The sequence below is a fragment of the Maylandia zebra genome, linkage group LG1 (genome assembly GCF_041146795.1).
Source record: "Maylandia zebra isolate NMK-2024a linkage group LG1, Mzebra_GT3a, whole genome shotgun sequence".
NCBI lineage: Eukaryota > Metazoa > Chordata > Actinopteri > Cichliformes > Cichlidae > Maylandia > Maylandia zebra.
In genome coordinates, this window is record NC_135167.1 from 29,781,564 (window position 1) to 29,803,741 (window position 22,178).

The 22,178-nt window shown below is 40.4% G+C and overlaps 1 protein-coding gene across 3 annotated transcripts in view; it reads right to left on the reverse strand.

The window, feature by feature from the left end:
- Nucleotides 1–22,178, reverse strand: part of coro2ba (coronin, actin binding protein, 2Ba) — a 51,024-nt gene that overhangs the window by 13,544 nt on the left and 15,302 nt on the right. The window contains exons 1-2 of one of the 3 annotated variants that reach the window (XM_076884654.1): nt 14,400–14,441; nt 4,347–4,547 (exon numbers count right to left, since the gene is read on the reverse strand). In XM_076884654.1, the coding sequence (XP_076740769.1) occupies nt 4,347–4,547; nt 14,400–14,417 (219 nt within the window). In that variant the 5' untranslated portion in view covers nt 14,418–14,441. Of the gene's footprint in view, nt 1–4,346; nt 4,548–8,622; nt 8,768–14,399; nt 14,442–22,178 lie in introns of those variants that run through there. The other 2 variants (XM_004557964.6, XM_004557963.5) reach the window with 2 other exon arrangements.

Below are 22,178 nucleotides of genomic sequence, written 5' to 3' on the forward strand. Positions count from 1 at the left end.
AGGAAGTCAACCCGGGAAATAAAGGTAAGTTTCAAGGTAACACACTGCCAATACAGTGAGGGCTTTGCAAACAAATCAAAGAACAAGAGCCAAAATCAGTCTCCGGCAGAACACAGCCACCGTGAAGCTGAACATCCAATCAGTCAGCATGAGAGAAGAAATGACTAAGCAAGGCAACTCGATTTAATAAACACAGCTAACTCAGGCACATCAGGAGTTCATAATTAATGTAGAGCACTGGGGTAATAAAATCTCCCCTTGAAAACCCCCCCCCCCAAAGAACAATGACAAGCTGTGCCAATATAAGTTCTGATGACACATTATTATTAGGGAACTTTCATCATTAATGAAACAGGATCTGAGGGACTCCTTATTTGGGTGGAACTAATTACCTGCACAGAACATAACATCCGTTGGGAATGAGAGGGTTCAGAGGCTCTAAGGGGTATTATAAGGAATTACATTTATAATAGGACATAAAATGAATAAAACAGACTTTTCACAGCTTGGATTTCACCCTCAATTTTTATCTTTCTACCACGCATGAAATTTAATATAACATAAAATAGCCTCGTTAGCTGCAACCACCCGCTAGACTTTATCGGACAGGAAAGCGTTAGGCCTGATGGTCTTCAGTCATTTCCCGAGGCTGTGGCACATATGAGCACTTTCTGAGAAGAGCAGATGTGCTGGCCAGGTACCAGCATCTCCAATACGCCAGCGGCACCACGCTGCGGTTGCTGCAGACATTTATCGAACTGTTATTCCCAATAAATCTTTACTAATGCAACTTACCACTGCTGCTCTGTCACTGCAGCAATACTAACAGCTGACATCGAACAGAGTCATGTTTCCAAAATGTAATATGGTTCCCCCGATGAGAACAAGGAATTATGTTTCAGTAACAGAACAGGACGAACTCAGCCATGGTGACACTGTTCTATAAACCTGATATTTTTATGTATACTCTGTGGCGCATCTCCCATGTGCCTTACGACACCTCAGCCAGCTGAAGTGAACCCGCTGAGTCACGCTTAACTTAGATAGATACCACACCTATCTATCTATGCATCACTATTACGCATATATCTGCTGGTAAAATATTAGCTCAATGACTTTATCAGAGAAATGAATTCCAACCAATTAAAATCCTCCACACGCTGCATCATACAGAGTAAAGCAGTAGTAATAGGAATAATAGTATGTTGATTCACAACGCACCACACCCACTGCAATTGCCTCTTTGTCTGAGGTGATGAAGAGGTGTTTGTGACCTTGTGTGTCATTTTCAGAGCCAGGCTGTCTGCCAGGTGGTGCCAGCAGTAGTCCATCCACTTTCTAGCGACTCTGTCTGAGGGGCAAACATATGGCTGTCTCGCCAGCTGTCATCATAATATGTCTGCCATGCTCATACCTCACCATTAGCCAAACCCCTACAGATTGGTCTGTTTATCTAACAGAGGAGCCAGAGCTTCATTTTGAAATAGCGTGGGTGCCTTTTGTAAAGAAGTAAAAAATAAATAAAAAGTTTATTTTTCCTGTGGTAACCATGTAATGGCCCCTTTCATACAAACAACAGCACGTGCCATCTTATATATGCTGCCTTATTTTAGGTGAAGCCTGTAAAATAAGATTGAAAACACAAAATAAACTTCATGTCTGCCTTCCTGCATTAAACAGCAGCCTCCATCACACAGAAGCTGTGCTGTTGCTGAATATGATAAATGCCACTTGTGAATTTATCCACTCAGCAAACGCTCAAGTCCAGTACTTTCATTGTAGGAAGAAATCTATTAAGTTCTAGCTGTTGGCTGGGTTTTTACACACAGCAGCAAAAGTACAGTGGGGAAATACAAGTTTTGGGTTGTTTGATTTTAATAGTTACTGGAGATTCAGATTCAAAAGATTTAGATTATTGCAATTTTCCCCCAGGTTAATAATTAAAAACATTTCTTTCCTGTCACAAAATACAGTTTCTATAAAACTGCTGCCATAATCATTTCATTTTGATGCTCACTGTGTGTGAATTTTCTGACTCACGAGACTTCCTCTTGGACTGACTGGCTGGACTGAAAAACATTCAGCTCTTTCTTTTAGTCACTGAAATCTGTCAGACTTTCTCTTTCCATGTGTGGAAGCAACCTTTTTTCTTTCTGTCTTTTCATTTTATTTTTGTGTTATTGTTTCACTGAATCCTTCCTTGAAAAGCCTAAATAAACAGTGCTGCACAGACTTCTAAGACACCCCTGACTGTTATCTACAGCTTCACCAGTTTTAAAGACTCTAATGAATCTACCTGAAGCAGCATGGATAAACAAAATGATAACATCTTGTCCTAATTAAATTTATTGGAAATAAAATACTTTTATTAACAGACAAAACCAATCACTTGAAAAATGATTCTCTGCACTCATAAAAATGAAGCAATTATTTGGAGTAAAAAGCAGCTGAATTATATACAGTCAAAGGTTTATTTGTTCAAATAATTAAACATTATGGAAAATGTGCTTGGTGTAAACTGATTACCAAAGATTCCATTAAATGTAACATTTCACAGTGTACCTAAAACAAAAAGTGTATACAAACATATTATGTATATATATGGTGTATATAACCCATATTTTTGAGTTTATCTATTTATATAACAGCAGATCTGCAGAACTTTACTGGACAAAAGTCATGAAACGCCTTATTAAGTGTATGTGCACATTATGTACTCGATACATCTGTATATAAAGTTATGCATCCTGGCAACAGGGATTGCTTCAGTTTTCTGTGATAACGCCATCATCAGCTTTGGACTTTCCAAACCTGACGATCAATGGACTTGATTTATTTAGAAATACCACTCTGTGGCTCTGTCTACCAGTTCAGCTGCACTTTACATTCACACATAACCAGGCTCATATAATAGATCTACTTAAATACATTTAATGACAGGTGTTACGTACATTTATGCTTTATTTATGACCAGAAAAGAAGATTCTAATAGGAAACAAAGTTGGAGCCTTGACAGTCATTAAAACAATGTTTCAAATAAATAAACTACACCACTGACCCAAGATTTGTGCGAAACTTGATCACAATCACCCCTTCTCTACCTGTGTTAAGGCACTGAATAATCACCAGAAAAATCAACCTTCGACCTATTTTGTATAAAACATTATCAGTGCATTATTAAACAGAGTTGCCCCTGAGATGTGACCTTCACAAAACCGGCAGCTCAGAAAGCATAATTACCTCTGGCCAGTGCTGTGACGGGTGAGTATGCATAAAAAGCATGACATCATCTGAGAGACTCACACCAAGTATCTAATAAGCTAAACAGCAAACGCCCACATGCACACACAGGCGGTCTTTTTCCATGACTGAACACGTTAGCTCACGATGATGTGACGTAAAATCTAGCTGAAGTCTCTCTGCTTCGGACAGCAAAACTGTTCAGCTTACTGAATGCTTCTACTGCCTGATAACAACCAGACTTGACCCTGCTTGGCAGCCAAGAGCTTTGCAAGCACCTTGGCATGGTCTCTCTTAAAGAGGCAAAGCACTCTGTAAGGCCCACAAAGCCATCTAAAAATGGGAATGATATTCAAACTAAAACATCTCCTTATTGAAAAGTTACACTGAACTCACACAAACACACTATCAATTGATATAAAGCTGGAAACAATTGGGATGTGACTGAAGACCCCAAAATGATCATCAGAAACTTTTTATCAAACCCAAAATAACCAACACACATAATATGTGGGAACAACTTTCAGTAAAATTTACATGAACACATGTTCTTAGCTAACTTTTTCACTTTCTTACTGCTGCTATTTACCATTGCTACTCAAATCAGGACTAGTGTTGCATCCTGTATATCCTACAAAAAGCAGTGATGCATGGTCTGTTTGCTAAGTGTGAAATGAAATATCATTGAGAACAGGCACAATCCCCTTTCCCATAATAAGAAAAGGAATTTTGAACTTTCCAGCAAACAGAAACCTTTTGTAGTGTTTATAAGCAATATCACTATGCCTTTATATTGTGCTACTGGCAGCACAACCCAGTTACAATGCTGGCCTTAGATTCTGGCTTTGCAGTGGCAGTTAAACTGTGCTTCATTTGTGTGGAAAGAGCTCTGCAACTTGCCGATTTCACTGTGCAGTCAAAGAAGATTAAAGTAACAGAAATTTTACAGAGCAAGAGGAAAAAATGCATACGAATGCAGATTTATCCTGCAAGAATTTCTCTTTAATTATGAGTTACTCACGCTATTATTTGTGTTTGACTTTGTAAAATTTACTCATTTTTCTTATTCTGAAGGATATAGGAGCAAAGAGCTAATTCAGTGTTACCTGGGATACAGGTATAACAATGAAAGAGCCTCCGCCGGCACTCTCTGTGACGACTGCCAGGAACTTGGAGTTGACGGCACAGAAGTGGTTGTCATGGACATTCTTGGTGATGGGGATACCGTCGAAGCAGTGCTCCCGGTTGGCTACTTTTCCATAGACATTTCGAAACTTGGAGCTTCGGTACGTCGGACGCCATGACATCTGAAAAAGAGAGATGTGTCACAGATAAACAATCTGAAAAATCAAAGATGTTATAAAACGCAATGATATAAAACAGGGGAGAAAAAGCCTAACATTTCAGGAAACTAGTTCTAGTGAAGGCAGTAATCTGATAAACAACATGATGTGTTTTGCGACTAATTATACTAAACGATTGTCTGATGTCTACACTGGAGTTTTGTTGCGTGAAATACTAGTACTGGTTTGTAAATTAATAATTGGGATGCATCTGTGTTTGTTTATGGCTGCAGTTCTCTGACGAAGTTGGCTAGCATTAGTTGAAAACCTAGCATTTACCCTTGTTGTAGAATATGATCACTTCTAGCTAAAAAAAATAAAAAGATGGTATTGACCCACCACGGAGGCAGTGGAGACTGTCAGAAAACGACTACAAGAAGACAGCTCCTTGGAGGACAGGACCAACTTCACACCCGATCAGATCTGCACACTGTTAGACCTCTGCCTCACCACTACATATTTCAAGTACAACGAAGGCTTTTACAGACAAAAACATGGCTGTGCCATGGGCTCCCCCGCGTCACCTATTGTAGCCAACCTTTACATGGAGGAAGTGGAAAGGAAGGCTCTTGGCTCTTTCAAAGGAAGAGTACCCAGCCACTGGTACAGATATGTGGACGACACCTGGGTCAAAATCAAGACACAAGAAGTGGAATCCTTCACTGCGCACATTAACGCTGTGGATAAAAACATCAAGTTCACCAGGGAAGACACAAAGGACAACTGTTTGCCTTTCCTGGACTGCGCCGTGCACATTGAAGAGAACGGCAAACTCAACATCGAAGTTTACCGGAAGCCCACACACACGGACCAGTACCTCCTCTTTGACTCCCATCACCCTTTGGAACACAAACTTGGAGTAATTAGGACCCTACACCACCGGGCAGAACATGTTCCCTCTAAGCCTGAAGGAAAAAAGAAGGGGAACACACATGTAAAGGAAGCACTCAAAACGTGCGGCTATCCTAAATGGGCGTTCTTAAAGTCAGCAAAGAGGCACAGAAAAGAAGATCAGACACCAGCGAGGGAGGATAAGAAGGACAGACGCAACAACATTGTCATCCCCTATGTAGCCGGTGTATCAGAAAAACTCAGGAGAGTTTTCTCCAAGCATGACATCCGAGTGTATTTCAGACCCAGCAACACACTCAGACAAAAACTGGTTCACCCGAAAGACAAAACGCCAAAACACAAACTTAACAATGTGGTGTATGCTGTACAGTGCAGCGAGGAATGCTCAGACCTCTACATTGGAGAGACCAAACAGCCACTTCACAAGCGCATGGCACAACATAGAAGAGCCACCTCCACAGGACAAGACTCAGCAGTCCATCTGCATCTTAAGGATAAAGGACACTCTTTCGAGGATGCCAACGTTCACATTTTGGACAGAGAGCACAGATGGTTTGAAAGAGGAGTGAAAGAAGCCATCTATGTCCACTGTGAGCGACCGTCTTTGAACAGAGGCGGTGGTTTACGACACCAACTCTCTGCCATCTATAATCCAGTTTTGAGATCCCTTCCCAGATGCCTTAACGCCCACTCACATCCTGGGCCATCTGACTGCAGGAATTTGCATGATAAGGTGGGGCCAGGTTTCACAATGAACACACCGAAACTCTGGCTGATTGGGACCCACACCCAGTTTCACACCTTGGCTCAGGCGATTAGAGGATCATCAGGGGGTCCTTTTGTCCCTCTGTGGGGGGTTACTCCCACTAGGGTTATATCTGGGACTCTCCACCATTTGACCTTAGAACTGAAGAAGCTTCTTGGATGAGAGGTGAAACGTCTTCAAGCAACTTAAAGAAGTCCAGACGCTTTTCTTTGCAAGCTCCTTTGACTATTGACCATAATGATAGATGGAGAGGCTTCAAAAAGGACAGCTTACAAGCTAGTTAATCAGGATGATGACATTGTTTATATACAGTCTATATAAAAAGAGAAGACAAATGTAAATAGAAAATGGAAAAAATGTCTTATTTTGGTGATTAGAAGCTAGAAAACATGCACGCATAATTATGATTGTGTTAAAAGTCCCCATCTTCCAAGCACAGTTGCAGGGTGGGCTGTCCCATCTGTGCACATATGATAAGAGTCACACATACAGTTGTGGGAAATCATCCAAACTGGTCATGGGTGTGAGACTTTTGAAGGGTGAAAACTGGGTGAAAATGTTTTCATGCTACTCCACGCTGCCACAGAGTCAGTGATTAACGCGTGGAACAAAACAAAACCAAACTGAATCTCAATCAAGAACAAAAATCATTCATTTCTGACAAACACACCATATTCTATTGTTTGTCACTCTATTTTTGGTTCAGATGGATCTTGTACAACAGAATAGCAACCATTGTTTGCAGCTGCTGCTCACAACAAAAGAGAAGTGGTTGGTCTTGACTCAAGATGCTTCTTTTGTTTGCCACTTCACCACAAGAATGCACTGGTGGAGTGCTTGATTTTTGCTATGGTCTGGCTCTGCATAGGGATTTAACAGTTGACTCAGCCACAGGACAAGGATGTTAAATGACCTTTGACCCAACGGGACAGAAGTTGTGGTGAATGAATGTGGCTATAGAATTTCTTCTAAAAAAAATTCTCTGAAGGGAGATCTGTTCAAAGACATATTTTTAGTGACACTTAATCTAGACTATATCAGTTTGCGATGGGGACTGGAGGAAGAGAATTTATGACCGCTGTCAGATCAGTGGCTGCAATTCTGGATGACATCAGGCAATCCTCTATTCAGCATTGTTCTGCGGATAAGGAGGGGAACTGGTGGGAGGGGTGTATGCATGCAAATAGAAACATGCCCTGACCATGCTGCTACCGTTGTCTTTTCCTGTTTCTTACTGGACAGCAGAAGTAGCATCCAGGAGGCTACAGTGTGGCTGACCTCCATCTCCTCACTTCAACACTCAAGATAGTGCATGAATTATACCCCGTATAAATCAAACGTAGGCAGGAAAATACGTTTATTTTATATTACTAGTTTTTCTGTGGGTTACTGTGATTTAGCTGTCTGAGGCGAGCAAATATAAGACAAAGAAAAAATGCTTAATCTTCTCTAAAACCATAAACCGTCCGAGGTGTTTATTGATGCTAGATTAGCTATGTGAATCTGTACCGGCAATACAAACAGACCCAAAAACCCAAATGGTAATGGTAAATGTAAAGCAGGTGTTTCTCACTATTCATTCTCTCACTCACACACCAGTGGAGGCTGTGCTGCCATGCAAAGTGCTGGCTTGTCATTGGCAGACACTGCAGGACTGGCTGTCGTGGGGAACGAGCCACAGGTTTAAAACAACACCTTTAATCACAGAGCAAGCTGAACCACATGCACGGTCTAAAGAAACAGAATATAAAGAAAACTCTAAAGTGCAGGCATGAATTTTGCTCCTATCATATTCAGGAGTATGAAAACTAAAACATTTATTCTTTATTTAACATTCACACGAACATTCAAATCCTTTTAATTCCAGCTCAAAAAAGCAGTTGTCTCCAAGAACTTCACATTGTTAAGTAAAGATCCGACAATATTAGGTCTGTGTAAGCTCAATAGTAGCTGCTTGTTAAAGAATTAATGTGGAACAGAAGAGCAGCAGAAACTGGCCTAAGGGACAGTTAGAGGAGAGTCGTCCGCTTTGAGCTCTCTTTACAAGGATGCTCATTCATCGGTCCCCGGCGTATGGCACAGAGAGGATGTCTGTCTGAGCGTGTTTGTGTCTTTCTTATCTCACGAGGGTTTGCGGCACACCAGCTCACACGCAGATCATGAGCAGAGCATGCACATACACAGAAAGACAGCAAGTCAAGAAATGATTTGGTATCCATCATATCACAAGACTTGTGGGTTGTGAGCATGAGTTCTTCTCGCGGTATGCACTGTGAATCCTTCAGGACTTTGCAGACTTGCAGATTTTCACAATATGAAGGTTTTTGTGCCAAGTTTGAATCATATAAACTTCACTCTCACCACTTTCATATTTCATTAACATCACATATTTTAATTCCACACCTGAAAATGTCGCCTTACCTTACAAGTATCCTTATAATGACACTCCAGTCACAGTGTTCCTGCTGCTTTCTGAGATTGCAAACATCCACCCTCCTATCTACACAAGCCGCAGGACCTTCTCTCTTCCTTCCTTCCCTTTCGAATGTAAGCTGGCGGCCTGTGTCTACTCTACCTCCTTCTCTCATGTTTTTCTCAGCCCTCCCCTTTAAAATTCACTCTTCCCACCCTCTTCTCCTCCTACGAGCACTGATAGCTGAGGGGCCAGCACCCCCCTCCTCTTCCTCTTACCCTTCTCTTCCATCCTGCCACTCAGTCAGCCCTCTGCATCTCTTTCTGTGTCCACTACAGTTGAAACTCCAGCTCAGGCAGACTAGCAGAGAAGTACCCATTCATCCTCTTTCCTTTCCCACCCACTGCTTGTTTGGAATCAGAAGGCCTTTCTGGCGGATTCCCAGCAACGCTTACAGTTTTTCAGCCCTTATATCTTTTTCCTTTTAATCTCGTTTCTCCCAACTGTGGACTTTGTAGCTAACAGAAACAGTAAAATTCAATCAGGAATTTTGCGTAAAACTTGAAATATTCACAGACAAGAAATGAAGAAGACACCACAATTAAACAAGTCTTCAATTAAACAGTTACATCCAGCTTATCTAGATATTTAAGCTCTAGCTCTCTTCCACAGCATGCCTTTTTTCTGCCACAGCAGATCGCCGCCCCTCCCTGAGCCTGTTTGTGCAGGGGGGAGTTTTTCCTTCCCACTGTCACCAAGTGCTTGCTCATCAGCTTCTGGCAGCCAATCAACATCCAGTCACGAAATACTTATTTTTCCCAAATCCAATATCTTGGGCTGTGTGACTGCTGCCTTATTTCCTTGAACCTACCGTGTCACATGTCCAAAATGGCCAACACGTTAATGTCACATGGTTAAGTGGGCATCTGACTACAAAAACCTGATTGTGATTGAATGTAATATTGTTTTGTTTGGTTTTTGGCTGCAACAAACCAGATTTACTTTCTAAATATGCCATGTCAGCACATAACTGGTAACTTTGCAGAAAAACAAACAGCACTTTCCCACCTTACATAACGAGCAGCTGTACTTTTTGGGGTGCGGGCTGTATTATGGCGTGGATTAATCTTAATTTTTTTTTTTTTTTTTTTTTTACATACTTTGTTTTTCTGCTGGGTTACTTAATGTACTTATATTATAATTCTTTTTAAAATTTCCTGTAACAAACTTAAAAAAAAAACGTATTATAAAGTGCCATGAATGGATTACTGGGTGGTAGAGTTAGATAAAATGTTGTTGTTGGACAAAGATTATGGATAGGCGGCGGCGAAGGCAAAGAAGAAGAACAGTTGATATACAAAATGAAAACCTGTTAAATTAATTAGTAACTGAAAGTAGAAAGATTATGGCCCATTTAAGTCGACTCTAGCAGGAGAGATGATTACATTTAAAATTACATTTTTTCCTTCAAGGGTTTTGTTTTAACAACACTGGTAAACTCAAAAAAATGTCTGCAACCTACAGAATATTTAAGGATTTAATGGAAATAGAGATAACTGTGCAAGCTTCCACTCTTTCACTACATACACCCTCTAAAAGGTCAGTTCGATACTGAAGCAGGTGTTGTAGTGAAAATTGCCTCCCTCGATGATTGTCTGTGTATTTGAAATGTGGACGGGCCCCTTCGGGCTCAGTGTGAAAGAGACATCCAGAGGCTTCTTAGTTTGGTGCGTGTTCGTGTGAGCATGTTGTGCTGGTTTCTGCACCTGCATCCATGCCTGACCATTTGTTGTCTATTTGTACCAGTATACATTCAGTATAGTGTTCATAGCTGCAAGGCAGAGCACTCCAGAGAGAAGAGTGTGTTTATTGAGCTTTTTATATGTTGCCTCAAGACAATGCTGCTGCTCTTTGTGAGCACCAGACCCCTCTTGTCTTTCTGAGGGTTTTTTTTTTCCCTCATATGCAATAGCAGATTTTTGTTTCTCAGTTAAATAGCTGCCAAAATCTGAAACTACTTGTCTAACTGCTACATAAAAACTCTTTTGAATATTCATTTTGGCCTCAGCAGTAGTGAAACGAGCAGCTCTTTGACTCCTAATAAACCCTAAAAAGGAATCCATACAACACTAAATCAAATGATAGGGTTCAAATATTCCAATCAGGATTTTATCAGCGTTGGTGCCAAATAAGGAAGTAGAACCATCTGCGTTCCCATTCAGGAGACACAAAAGGGAAATCCACGGGGAGATTGCATGTCCTGTCACTCAGATGCACTGAAGCCCTGTCAAGCCACCGTGTCATGTTTGGTCTTTTCTTCCTTTCCCTTGGCACTGACACTGTACAGTCATTTATGATGATTTCCCATCTCTGCGAGGAGCAAACTCCACAAAAAGAGAGCTTTACTATTGGTTATTTCAGCCAAAATGTGTCTCAGCGTGAAGTGGGCTCTGTATTTCTGAGTCACACAGGAAGTATCACAGCTTGGCTGAAAGTGCTAAAATATTTTCTACAGTGCTATGGCGATGCCTGATGGGACAGTTGAGGTTATAAAAAGGCCTTTGTGTGCTGTGAAGCTGCAGATTATTGAAGCAAAGTATTTCCATTTTACACGCTATCAGCTGAAAGTCCGCATCATTGGTTGATGTTAATCTTCTTTACAGCAGCAGTGCTGATCCTAACATTGCCTCGTGCAGATTTTCTTACATGTTTACGACTGAAGCTAAGCTAGTTGCGTAAGTAAAATAATACGTTTGAGTACAAACGCACATCCTCTCCCGCATTCTGATCTAACAGAAATGTTTTGGGATCAGTAAACAGTTTTTATGAATACTTCTTCCAGCATAGAGTTAATTCTGATTATTTTGCTGGCATTGCATTGAGTCAAAGGAAGTGGGATTAGCCTGGTTGCAGAGGCTCTATATAAGGAAGGGCATCAAGTAAATCAAGCTGAAAACAATGGCTACATTTACTTAAAGCTTAGCATTGCAATAATAATACTAATTATCGCTGTTTTAAAAGCCAAAACTGGATAAAAGCCCTCCATATAAACGCCTGAATCACAATAAACTGTCCCAAATTTATTTAGTCCAGTTCAGATGGGTGGACTACATCTTTTTATTAACTGAAGAATAAAGAATAAATATACTACCATGTAAATTTAATAGGGCTGTTCGATATAATGATATATATCAGATGACGATATAAAAACGTCTAGTTTCATTTTACGCTATAGTTTGTTTTGTGGTGTCGCAAAATAAACTGTTTACGGCAATATTTTTTTCATCGTTTTGATGGTCACTGTAGTGGCTAAATTAATTTCTTAAAGTTCTCTCTTTCTCTTATATTTAATATAACCACACTATGGACAGACAAGCGCCTGTTTTTATGGGTTGTCCAACAGCGACGGTAACACCATACTTACTTTTGCGAGATCTCGCAATACTTTTGCGTCTTAATTTTTTTTTTCTCCCTAATTTTTTTTTTTCCTCCGTAATTTTTTTTTCTCCCATGTCCCCTGGGGGGCTCCATAAGAACAGGCTTTTCCCTGCAGCACGCTGTAATAAATACTCACAAAGAAAACGGTGGCCGTTACAACCTATGTCTAAAAATGTGTAGTTTCATGTATCGGTTAAAACACTCGACTGCAGGTACACGGCGCCCATCTGGAAACACTTCACCTACCCGAGATTCACAGAATTTACAGAAAATATTAATTTTTTTGTGATTTATATCGTTATCGGGATGATAGATGTTCTATATCAGGATATGAGATTTTGGTCATATCGCACAGCCCTAAAATCTAATGACCTAAATGCAAAAGGACATCATTTTTCCCTTTTCCCACAAACAGCAGCTTAGAACAGCAGCTAGTGCCAAACAGCCATCTTCAGAGATCTGATCAAACACAATGCAGCGAGAATTCTGGTGTCTGTTGGAGGCCTATGCAAAAATTCACAAGCACCCCTCTAACCAGCTTTCATCACAAATATTTGATGAATAATCTGACAGCAACAAGGTCAAACACAGTCCTATAAAATGACAGGTAAAACTAGAAATTGCAGAGATGACAGGTATTTTAGTAACAATGCCCCAAGGTGAGCTGAGTGGTTATGAAGCGTTAATATTGTAACTACTCGCTTCTAGATTCACGGATCGGTCACATCAGCCAGCAGAGCTCAGACACACTAGACTCTAGCTTAGCTCTGCTAAGTTAACTGATGTTAAACATCAAAGTAAATAAATGAAATAATGTGATGCTAGTGTATTGTTATGTTATTCAAGTGTCTCTCCCCCACATTTAAGGCTAAACTAGCAGCAATTAGTTAGCATCATATTTAACCCTTATTATCTGCTCTATTTGCCACTGTCTTACTTTTTTTTCCTTTTCGTGTCTTTTCTTTCTTTTTTCCCCTCCCATAAGGATAACGCCTCTTCATTTTGTTTGGATGGCTTTCATTGTTGTTATTAGGTTTGTTTAAATAAAATCATGCGTGCCACTTAGAATGAATAGTGGGTCCCCCTTAGGGAAGTCAGCTCTTGTCTAACGTCACTTCAAATTTCGCACATTTCCAGTGCTGTACTTTAAAGTTTGACAGCCCTCGGGGCCCCACACAAGCAGTTGCCTGTCTTGCCTGGTAGCAAGCATTGCTGTTGAGCAGATGGCAACAAGAGCTACGATAAGACAGTCACCGAAGATGAGTGCAGGACTTCTTCATCACTTTTACATGCATGTAAATACCTAACTTTATCATCTATACAGATCCAAAGTAAGCAGTTGAATCAAAATCCCAAATGAAAATATGTGCTGTCAAGAAATGAGAGGTTAGCCCCTCATTCCTTTATGGACTTGCAAGATACTATAAGCACACTGACACGCCAAATGACCTCAAAACTGAATTATAATATATGATGCAGCCAGAAAAAGCGCTGCAAGCACTCTGATTGTTTTCACAGAAGTCATGAATGCAAAGTTAATTTGAAGCCTAACACTTACAGAAGTAAAGGAAGGGCAGAGGCAGCACAGGACAGCAGCTGTGAGCGAGCGGCAAATGGAATAAAATAAAACAGAACAGAATAGATTTAACACACCTGCTCCAGCAGCCTAAAGTGAATCGGCCCATCTGGAGTTTTTGTCAGATTTTCCAGATGGCCTGTTCAGGAATGTTGGAAAGCTAATCTTTTATTTGAGCCTGCATTAATTTCAATCAGTTAAAAAGAAGGGTCACAGGAGCTGTTGGAACTCACTGGCTCCCATTTATCTTGCTCATTAATTTCTATTATATCATTTCTGGAGTTTCTCAGAAAGTGAAGAATACAGATTAAAGCATCAGCAAGACTCGAGGTTTGGGCAAAGGGGCAAAATATTCCCATTTTTCATGTCAGCATTTCAGCCAATAGTAGCTGGTGTATCCATGAGGTGGGGTGTTGTTACATAAACTCCACGTGTGTACCATATAAAGCTACAGTAGACCCCAGCTTTCAAAAGCCTTTAAAGTGGACATACGGCATCTTAAAAAGCCACAGTAGAGAGAAAAACATATCTGTGGAAATATTTGTTGTAACTAATCAGACAGGACCGAATAAATCAGGCACATTCGTTTAAAAGTTCGGCCTGTTCCGTCTCAACCAACGGCCGCGGCAGGCTAAACATGAGGACACAGATGACGCGCAACAATAAACGCATGAAATACACTTCTGTATCATTTGCTCCTTTTATTCCACATGCAACTCAAAATCATTCAAGCTGCGGTCAACAGAAAGTTTTGCCTCATGCTCACCCTACCTTTCTGCTCATCAACATCAGGTGCTGTGAACAGGTGAGTGCAACCACATTTATCAACTACCTCACCCATGAGACACGCCCCACACCCGTGCACCAATACAGTGAGTCCATTTAAACCAACCCACTTAGTCAAAAAAGGAACAACTCATATGGCTCCTACACGGCCAATACCCAGGGATGAACACCTCGCAGTTTCTTTAGTCTTGGCATATAGTAACCAGATCATGAAACTCACTGAATCAATCTCTGTCAATGCCTCAGTAACAACAAGTGCTGTGTGACTCTTGGAGTGTGCTTTCTTGATGATAGGGGATCACTCAGAATAATGACAGGAGATGCAGAAGCCCAGATAATGGTTGCTCTTAGCCAGGCCCATTAAGCAGCTGTAATGCAAAGAGCACGCTGCCCATGGACAGGAAACACTGAAACACAGCTCAAGGGCACTTATCAGAGCACAAGTACACGAAGAAGTGGGTGTCCCGGAATCCATCTATCCCTCCGGAGGGTAAAAGGAGGTTGTTATCAGCAGCAGCGCTATCGTCCAGGTAATGTAATTACTATGGATACACTCTATATTATTTCCTAGATATTCTGATATAGTTTCAGATACAAGTTCTGAGCCTTTTTGCTTATCCTTCTTACTAACGCATGCCATATTTTCCATACAAACACAAACCAGAGACACATTTTACCCTGCACCACTTATAAGGTCAGTCATCCAAAACCAAGAAGAAAGGTCTAAATTAATAATCTCCCTCTGTGCTTGCCTTTCTTTTTCCCCCAGGAGTTTCTGCCACATGCTTTTTGGAGCATAATGATGCGATCTGGGCCTCACACCCTGAATAACAGAAGGGGGCTGCAGATTTAAGGTGAAGGAAAAGTCTAGAGAGAGACCAGAAGATGACACTGGAGGTCCAGAGGGGAAAGACAAATAGAGATAAAAGCTAACTAAAAGAGAGAGAATAAGGTATTTGAGGTGAAAGGGAAGACCAGAAAAGGAGAGAATAAAGAGAAAGAAAAGGGCAGGCTGGGCGACAGAGAGTGATGAAATATTTAAAGAAAAAAAGAAAAAGCAGACAGAGAGGAGGAGCAGAGGAGGCTCTTACCAGACAGAGATTAACTCCCCTCTGTCAGACCACCTGCCTGCTCTGCAGCACACGCGCATACACAGCGAGCGTGATTCTATTGTACCATCAAATGATTAAAATATTATCACCCAAAAAGCACTTAAGCTTCATTATTTAATGAACAACATCCTGACAGCAATCCAGCAAAAGGACAAATGTCTAGTAATACTAACCTAATAAATCCATAAAACATTTTAGGCCAGTGCAAAAGTGCTTTAATCCTGTATTCTTTCTAATGGCCAGCAGGGGGCGACTCCTTTGGTTACTGATTTGTTAAAAGAAATATACCATATAAACCATATAACCACCATATAAAGAAAATTGATGGATGGATGGAAAAAGTCTCAGGTCAGTGCTTCATAACAGGACTTAACAAACCAATGGCTGACATTACAGCGACTACTCCCAGCCTATATACAGTCTGTTTGAATACATACACAGTTTCCATCCTTTATCATTAATATGGCCCAAAAAAAAATCATTGGACATCCTCTTCTCTCCCAGAAGAACCTGTACAGCACGCGCTGCCTCAACAGGGCACCAATAACAATAATAATATTTATATTTATAAGAAGGTGCAATAATACTGAATGTGCTATAATAACAGTGTGCAATACACGTACACTTATTCTTCATTTTATCAATAAGTTAAGTTACCGTGTCGTGTTGTTGTACGTAGTGCTGACTTGGGACAGTTTTCCAATTTCATTGTACTATTGTACTATGTATGACTGTGCAATGACAATAAAGAGTTATCTCATCTTACACGGTGAACATCTGTTTGTGTAAAGCTAACAGATAAACCAATTCATCCTGTGTGTTTAAAGAACTTTGACAGAAGCAGTATGGGCAAAAGTTATTTTATGTCACGCTGCACGAATCGCATCAGCTCTGAAATGAAAGCCGTCTGGCAGCGATACAAAACGGGGAGGAAAAAATAAAAATGGCACAGAGTCTGAGACAGAAGATGAAGGAACACTTTCATCAGATTATTGAAACCCATCGCTGAAGCAAGAGCACAGGAACAGCTCTGTGGAGTGATTAATCAGTGAGTGAGTTATGATTTCAGATCTGTTAAGGTATTGCTTTTGGTGAATGCTGATGGGGAATATTGACTTGCAGAAGGTTTGGATCACCAGGCATTTATAACAGCGCTTGGAGAGTGCCAAGAACCTGACACCACAATCAAGGGAAGATGAAAGTTGCTATTCATGCCTAGATTTGCTACAGTGAAATGTTTTTCTCTGCGTTAAATCAATCATATTCATTAGGAGCAGTGGGCAGCCACTGTGCAGGCAGCCACCTAGGTCTTTTGGAGATGTAACCTAGGTTTTTTGGGGTGGTGGGAGAAGCTGGAGCTCCTGCAGAAAAGTTGTGTTTAGTGGAGATCATTTAAATTCCACAGTGAACCCCTCGCTGTGAGGCAGCGGTGCTAATCACAGAGCCACCCTCCTCTGAGTCAGATACAAACAGCAGTTCTGTCTGATGCTAAAGAGTTAAGAGACTGTAGGTGGATGAGCTGTTTTGTTGGTGTTCTGTTTCTTTGCTAGTTGTGGAGTGCAAAACAAAGCATTTTCACACTGGAGGATTGAAGAAAATTAGTTGCACACCCATACACATTTCTGGATTACCCACTGAAGAAACACAAAGAAGAGCTTGTCTGGTTTCCTATCAGTTTAAATAAGTCGTAGTCAAAACTTGGCAGAAAACAACTCTATAACCAGGATTTGCCATAGGAGACATTTCGACATGTTGGCATGAGAAACCAGCGTTAATGATGTGAATTAATAGAAGCTGCTTCAGTTTTAGAATTACAAATTACAGAGACAAAAAAAGGGCGTGAATATTATGAGTAAAACATGTGCTTTATTAGAATGTCAAGCCAAAAAGTCTCCTGTGAAGAAAGGCCTAACCTGGCCTATTATTGTGCATTGCAACATTTCTTAAGCAAATATAAAAAACAGAAGGCAAAAATAACCAGATGCTACAACATGGGCAGACTGAAACAGATGGCCAGCCACCAGTTTCCATAAAAACATCAATCCATCAACTGCTTCGTCTGATTTTTCCTTCTCACACAAGGCCTACAGTGTATTTATTATTTTTTTCACATGTCTGAGAAAAGCTACTCACTCCAAATTGGATGAAGCGCTCAGCTTTGAGGTTCAGAAGTGCAGAGCTTTAGTATGCTCGGCACTCCTGCCCGACTGTGTCAGCACCCAGCACCAGACGGACTCAACACCCTTTTGGTATTACTGCCTCTTCGATCTTTCCCTGTCTGTCTCGCTCTCTCTTTTCTCTCCTATGTCCTTTCACTAGCTCGTTCTCTCACTCCGTCTCTCTTCACAGGATTGGAGAGATGGACAGCGTGAAAAAGCAAACCTAGACAGAGAAGTGCCAGACCATCTGCCGAGCCAAGGACTTCTCCATTGCAGACAGTGACTGTCTGAACCTTGGCGAGACTAGTTCACGCTGTAGGAATACTGAAGATAATGCTAAAGATAATGAATGCAAGAAGGGAGAGAGTGAGAAAGCTCTAATATCCATCAGACCCAATAACAAATAAGTCATCTTAATGTTTGAATGTCAGTCAGTACTTTGTCCATTAACAGATAAGCCAATCACACTGCAAATTGAAAGGTCACATTTAGGTTATTAAATAAAGGAGCACCCACAAAGCTGCAATGTATATTTAACACTTAGGCAATCACATGTTAATTACATGGTCGGCCTTTAGGCAAAAAATGTGTTTATCTCCCTGTGCTGACGTGTGCGGTTATGTCCTACATTGAATCACAATTCATAAAAAATGATAATTGCTTTTGATTTGTTTATCTTCTGTAAAAGTGAATATTCCCATCTAATGATGGCTACACAAGAAGACAGGTAATTGCTAAATATCTGAGGAATCATGAGGTCACCTTGAATTGCCTCAACATTTCCTTTCCACTCTGTATGGCAGTTGTTGAGATATCTTGCTTTAGATCAGAGTGATGGCGACACTAACTCTGTATTAGTGACAGTACAGATACCAGAAGCTAATGCTGCTATTTGTGTGATATAGTTATCCAGAGCAATGAGATAACATTGTCCTTGTACAGGAGCCTCTCGCATAGTAGTTCATCATGTTGATTCTTCTTAATCAGTTTATGCCTACTTCCAGGGTTTAATTTGTTCTGCATCCTGTTGAGACAGGATGCAGACCCTCCCAGAGTGCACCACGTACCTCCGTCATCACTATCAATAACGTCTGTAATATTTAATGTTATCCATCCATGCTTTGGTCTGTGAAGGTTCTCAGTCATCCAGGTCATCGTAGTCTAAGGAGCTTGGAAAGAAAAGCGCCTCCATGCTTTTGTTTGAAATTGAAGTTAACTGTAAATCGCTTGTTTCCCTATTCTCGATATATTAGAAGCCTGATGTTGACAAAGATAGACGTCAGTTTTTCAGATCACACAGTGCTGGCTCAAATGTGTGATGTTCTGCTAAGGGCAAAGTTCTGCTAGGAAACCTTGGGTCCTGCCTGATGTTACTTTGACACGTACCACCTATCTAAGCATTGCTGTAGACTGTGTACAACCTTTCATAGAAATGGTATTCCCTAGGAAAAGACTGTACCTTTTTCAGCCAGACAATGCTACCTGCCACAAAGCAAAAAGAGTTCAGGATGGTTTGAGGAGGACAGCAATGAGTTAGCGGTCTTAACCTGTCCTCCCCAGATCTCAATCCAATCAAGCATCTGTGGGATGTGCTGAAAAAAAACCCATCCAGTCCATGGGTGCCATAGGAATTAAAGGATCAGTTGATAATATCTTGGGACTAGATACCATAGCACACCTTCAGGGGTCTAGTGCAGTCCATACCTCAGCAGGTCAGGACTGTTTTTGCAGCAAAAGGGGGACCAGCAGGCCAACAGTTAAGGCAGGTGGTCTTCATGTCTGGTTGGTGTAGTTTGGTTTCTTTTCCTATATGAATGCAAAGTCAACTTTTGGCCCCAATTCCATTTACCTCTAATGAAGCAGTTCATGCAAGACATTGTTTTTTTTTCCTCCACCTGCTGATCTTAAGTTCATATCAGAATTCTGTGATCATTAAATTTGAATAACTGTTTGTTTTGTTTTTGTTTACAGGGATGCTGTGTAATGTGTTTCAGTCACTTTTTGATGTGTTTCATGACTTCCTCTGTTTCCGGCTGTGCTTGAACAGCACCTTCAGTGGATGGCTAAATTTGCATATTAAGCACTGGTTACATCAAATTGAATAAAATAGTTAATACACAGGGAGGGCAGATCCACAAATTAATGACAGCTACTAGGAAACTAGGAAAGGATATAAATATAAAAAGAAATTTAGCTCAGGACCAAAAAAATTACTGTCTTTCCTTTTAAACTATCGCCAGGAAAAGGTGAGCTGTGGTTTGCCAGTGCTGGAGAAATTGAACCGAGTCACTTCAGAAGAGAACAGTAATAAACGAGAGCATATCAATATAGAGGATTTTCTTTTATGGGACTTTAAAATAAATTCAAATTAGGCATTCAACAGTCTGTTAAGCAGCATACAAAGAAGTTGCAAGCTGCAAAGAGACAGACAGATTTCAGCAATTCTGGCACCAATGTGGGGGAAGGGAAGTTCCAGATGTTACGACTTATCCAGGGCAGCAGTCATGAGGAAGGACGTCTAATGAGTTTTTCTACTAAAGTGAGCATGTTGAAATATAGCTGACTCAAAGTCATATCCCCAGTCCAAATAGACAAGGATACAAATCAAGCCAACGTAGATTATTGCGTACTGCTCCATCTCCTCAGTTTTCTGACTCTCACATACAGAATCTCAACCTGTATGTACTTCTGCATATCCGGGATCATTTCTCCATTGCCTCCAAAATAATGTCTTCTTCAGTTTTAGGTTTTAAGAAAAGGAGAAAAAGAAGAAAGAAAGACAGAAATAAAGGAAAATGAGCCAAGTGACCTTTTCTTACAAAAAAAAGAGCACGCTCATGCAGAAACAGCCATCAGTAATCGCCTTTGGATCTATGTGTGAGCTTCATAAGCTACATTGAAACGACAGTATCCCCATATGAGGGTGAAGGTTAATGTGTTGTGAATTTGACCTAATTCTGAGCCTCCACTGTGCTGAAGAGATCACCAACAGAAAACCAACCACAGGGTTATAGCACTCATGCTGCTGTCATTCTGCATAAGCAAACCTCCATATGTCCAATACAGGTTTTCCCGTGCTGACGAATTTTATTATGAGGTTTATGTAAGACCACGGACTGTGTTAGCTATCCATTAAAAGCTCAGTCACTCATGCACATATTTCCAGTCTGTTTCATCGATCCTTCTATTGCCAGTCTGTTAATTAGGTTTCTACGCTACAGTATGTGTCCCAGTTTAAAGGCCATATGTAAAGCACAGACCTAATTTCACCATGCTCTATGGAGAATAATATTTAATTTTGGATGTTATTCCATAAGGAAGTCTCTATTAGCAACATGCTAAATTTGGTTGCTTCCCAAGTCATACTTTAGCCAAGTTTATCCCCCTTTATTTCCACATATCTTAATCTATTTACACAATTATGAGGTTGTATATGTCTGACACCAACCTCATTCAAGAACTCACCATGAATTAGAAAGTGAGTCCATCTTCCACGGAAGTTCAAAATAATAAACTTCAGTGTTCTTGCATAGAAATGCACATTAGTTTATGCTTGTAATACTAAAATTAGACTAAAAAAATGTGCCTGAAAAACTTCTGCAGTAGATAGAAAGTACATTTAGGTCAAAAATCATTGCCAGGCATTGCCTGTAGTAGTTAGGCCTGAGTTATTTTTCTTTGTCATTTTGTGCACCTGTTTTGCACCAAAATAACCGAAGCCAAAATACTGCACCTAATTTGTCAGCACAAGAGCAAGGCAGCTGATATCAGCAGCAGTCCTGGTAAGCTCTCTGTCCCTCCAAGTTGTGTCATTTAAATGTTGATGTTATCTGCTATGGTTTCAATTGTGTAAGGGCACAGTAGCTTCTATTGCCAAACCATTAAGAGTTTTGCAGTGATGTGATTTTATTGATTGATAGATGGGAACTTCAACCAGCAAATACCTTACTTTTTCCTGTGGTAGCAGAGAAATAAGGCTGTAGGGATGAGGGTTAATTGAGCTATATGTGATATCCTAAATTAAGATAAACTTCAAGGCTTATAATTCTATTATGTTCTGTTTCCTATATGCTGTGAAGGCTTGGAATCATTGCTTCATTGCTATTTAGTAATCCCACTTTTCATTGTCAGGGGCATTGGAAAGGTTGTTATATTGTAAAATATAAATTTTTACAGCCAAAAACATAGGTGTGGTGGTGCTCTTAATGGCTTAATAGAATTACAATTGCAGGTTTAATTCAAATATAACGAGACAGTATGTTAACCATGCGTCATTCTTTTAACTTGAGGATTATCTATGTTAACCATGGCTATCAGTGGGGATTTCTGGTGTCCCAGAAGAGGTTTAATCCTGAGTTAAAGGGAAATAATCAATAATAAACCTAAAACAATAAAACTGGTTCTTTTATTATTTTAGGTTTAATTCACTAAAGAATAATTTATGTTTATTTTTCAGAAAATGCAAAATAACCAAAACAAATCCACAGATTTCT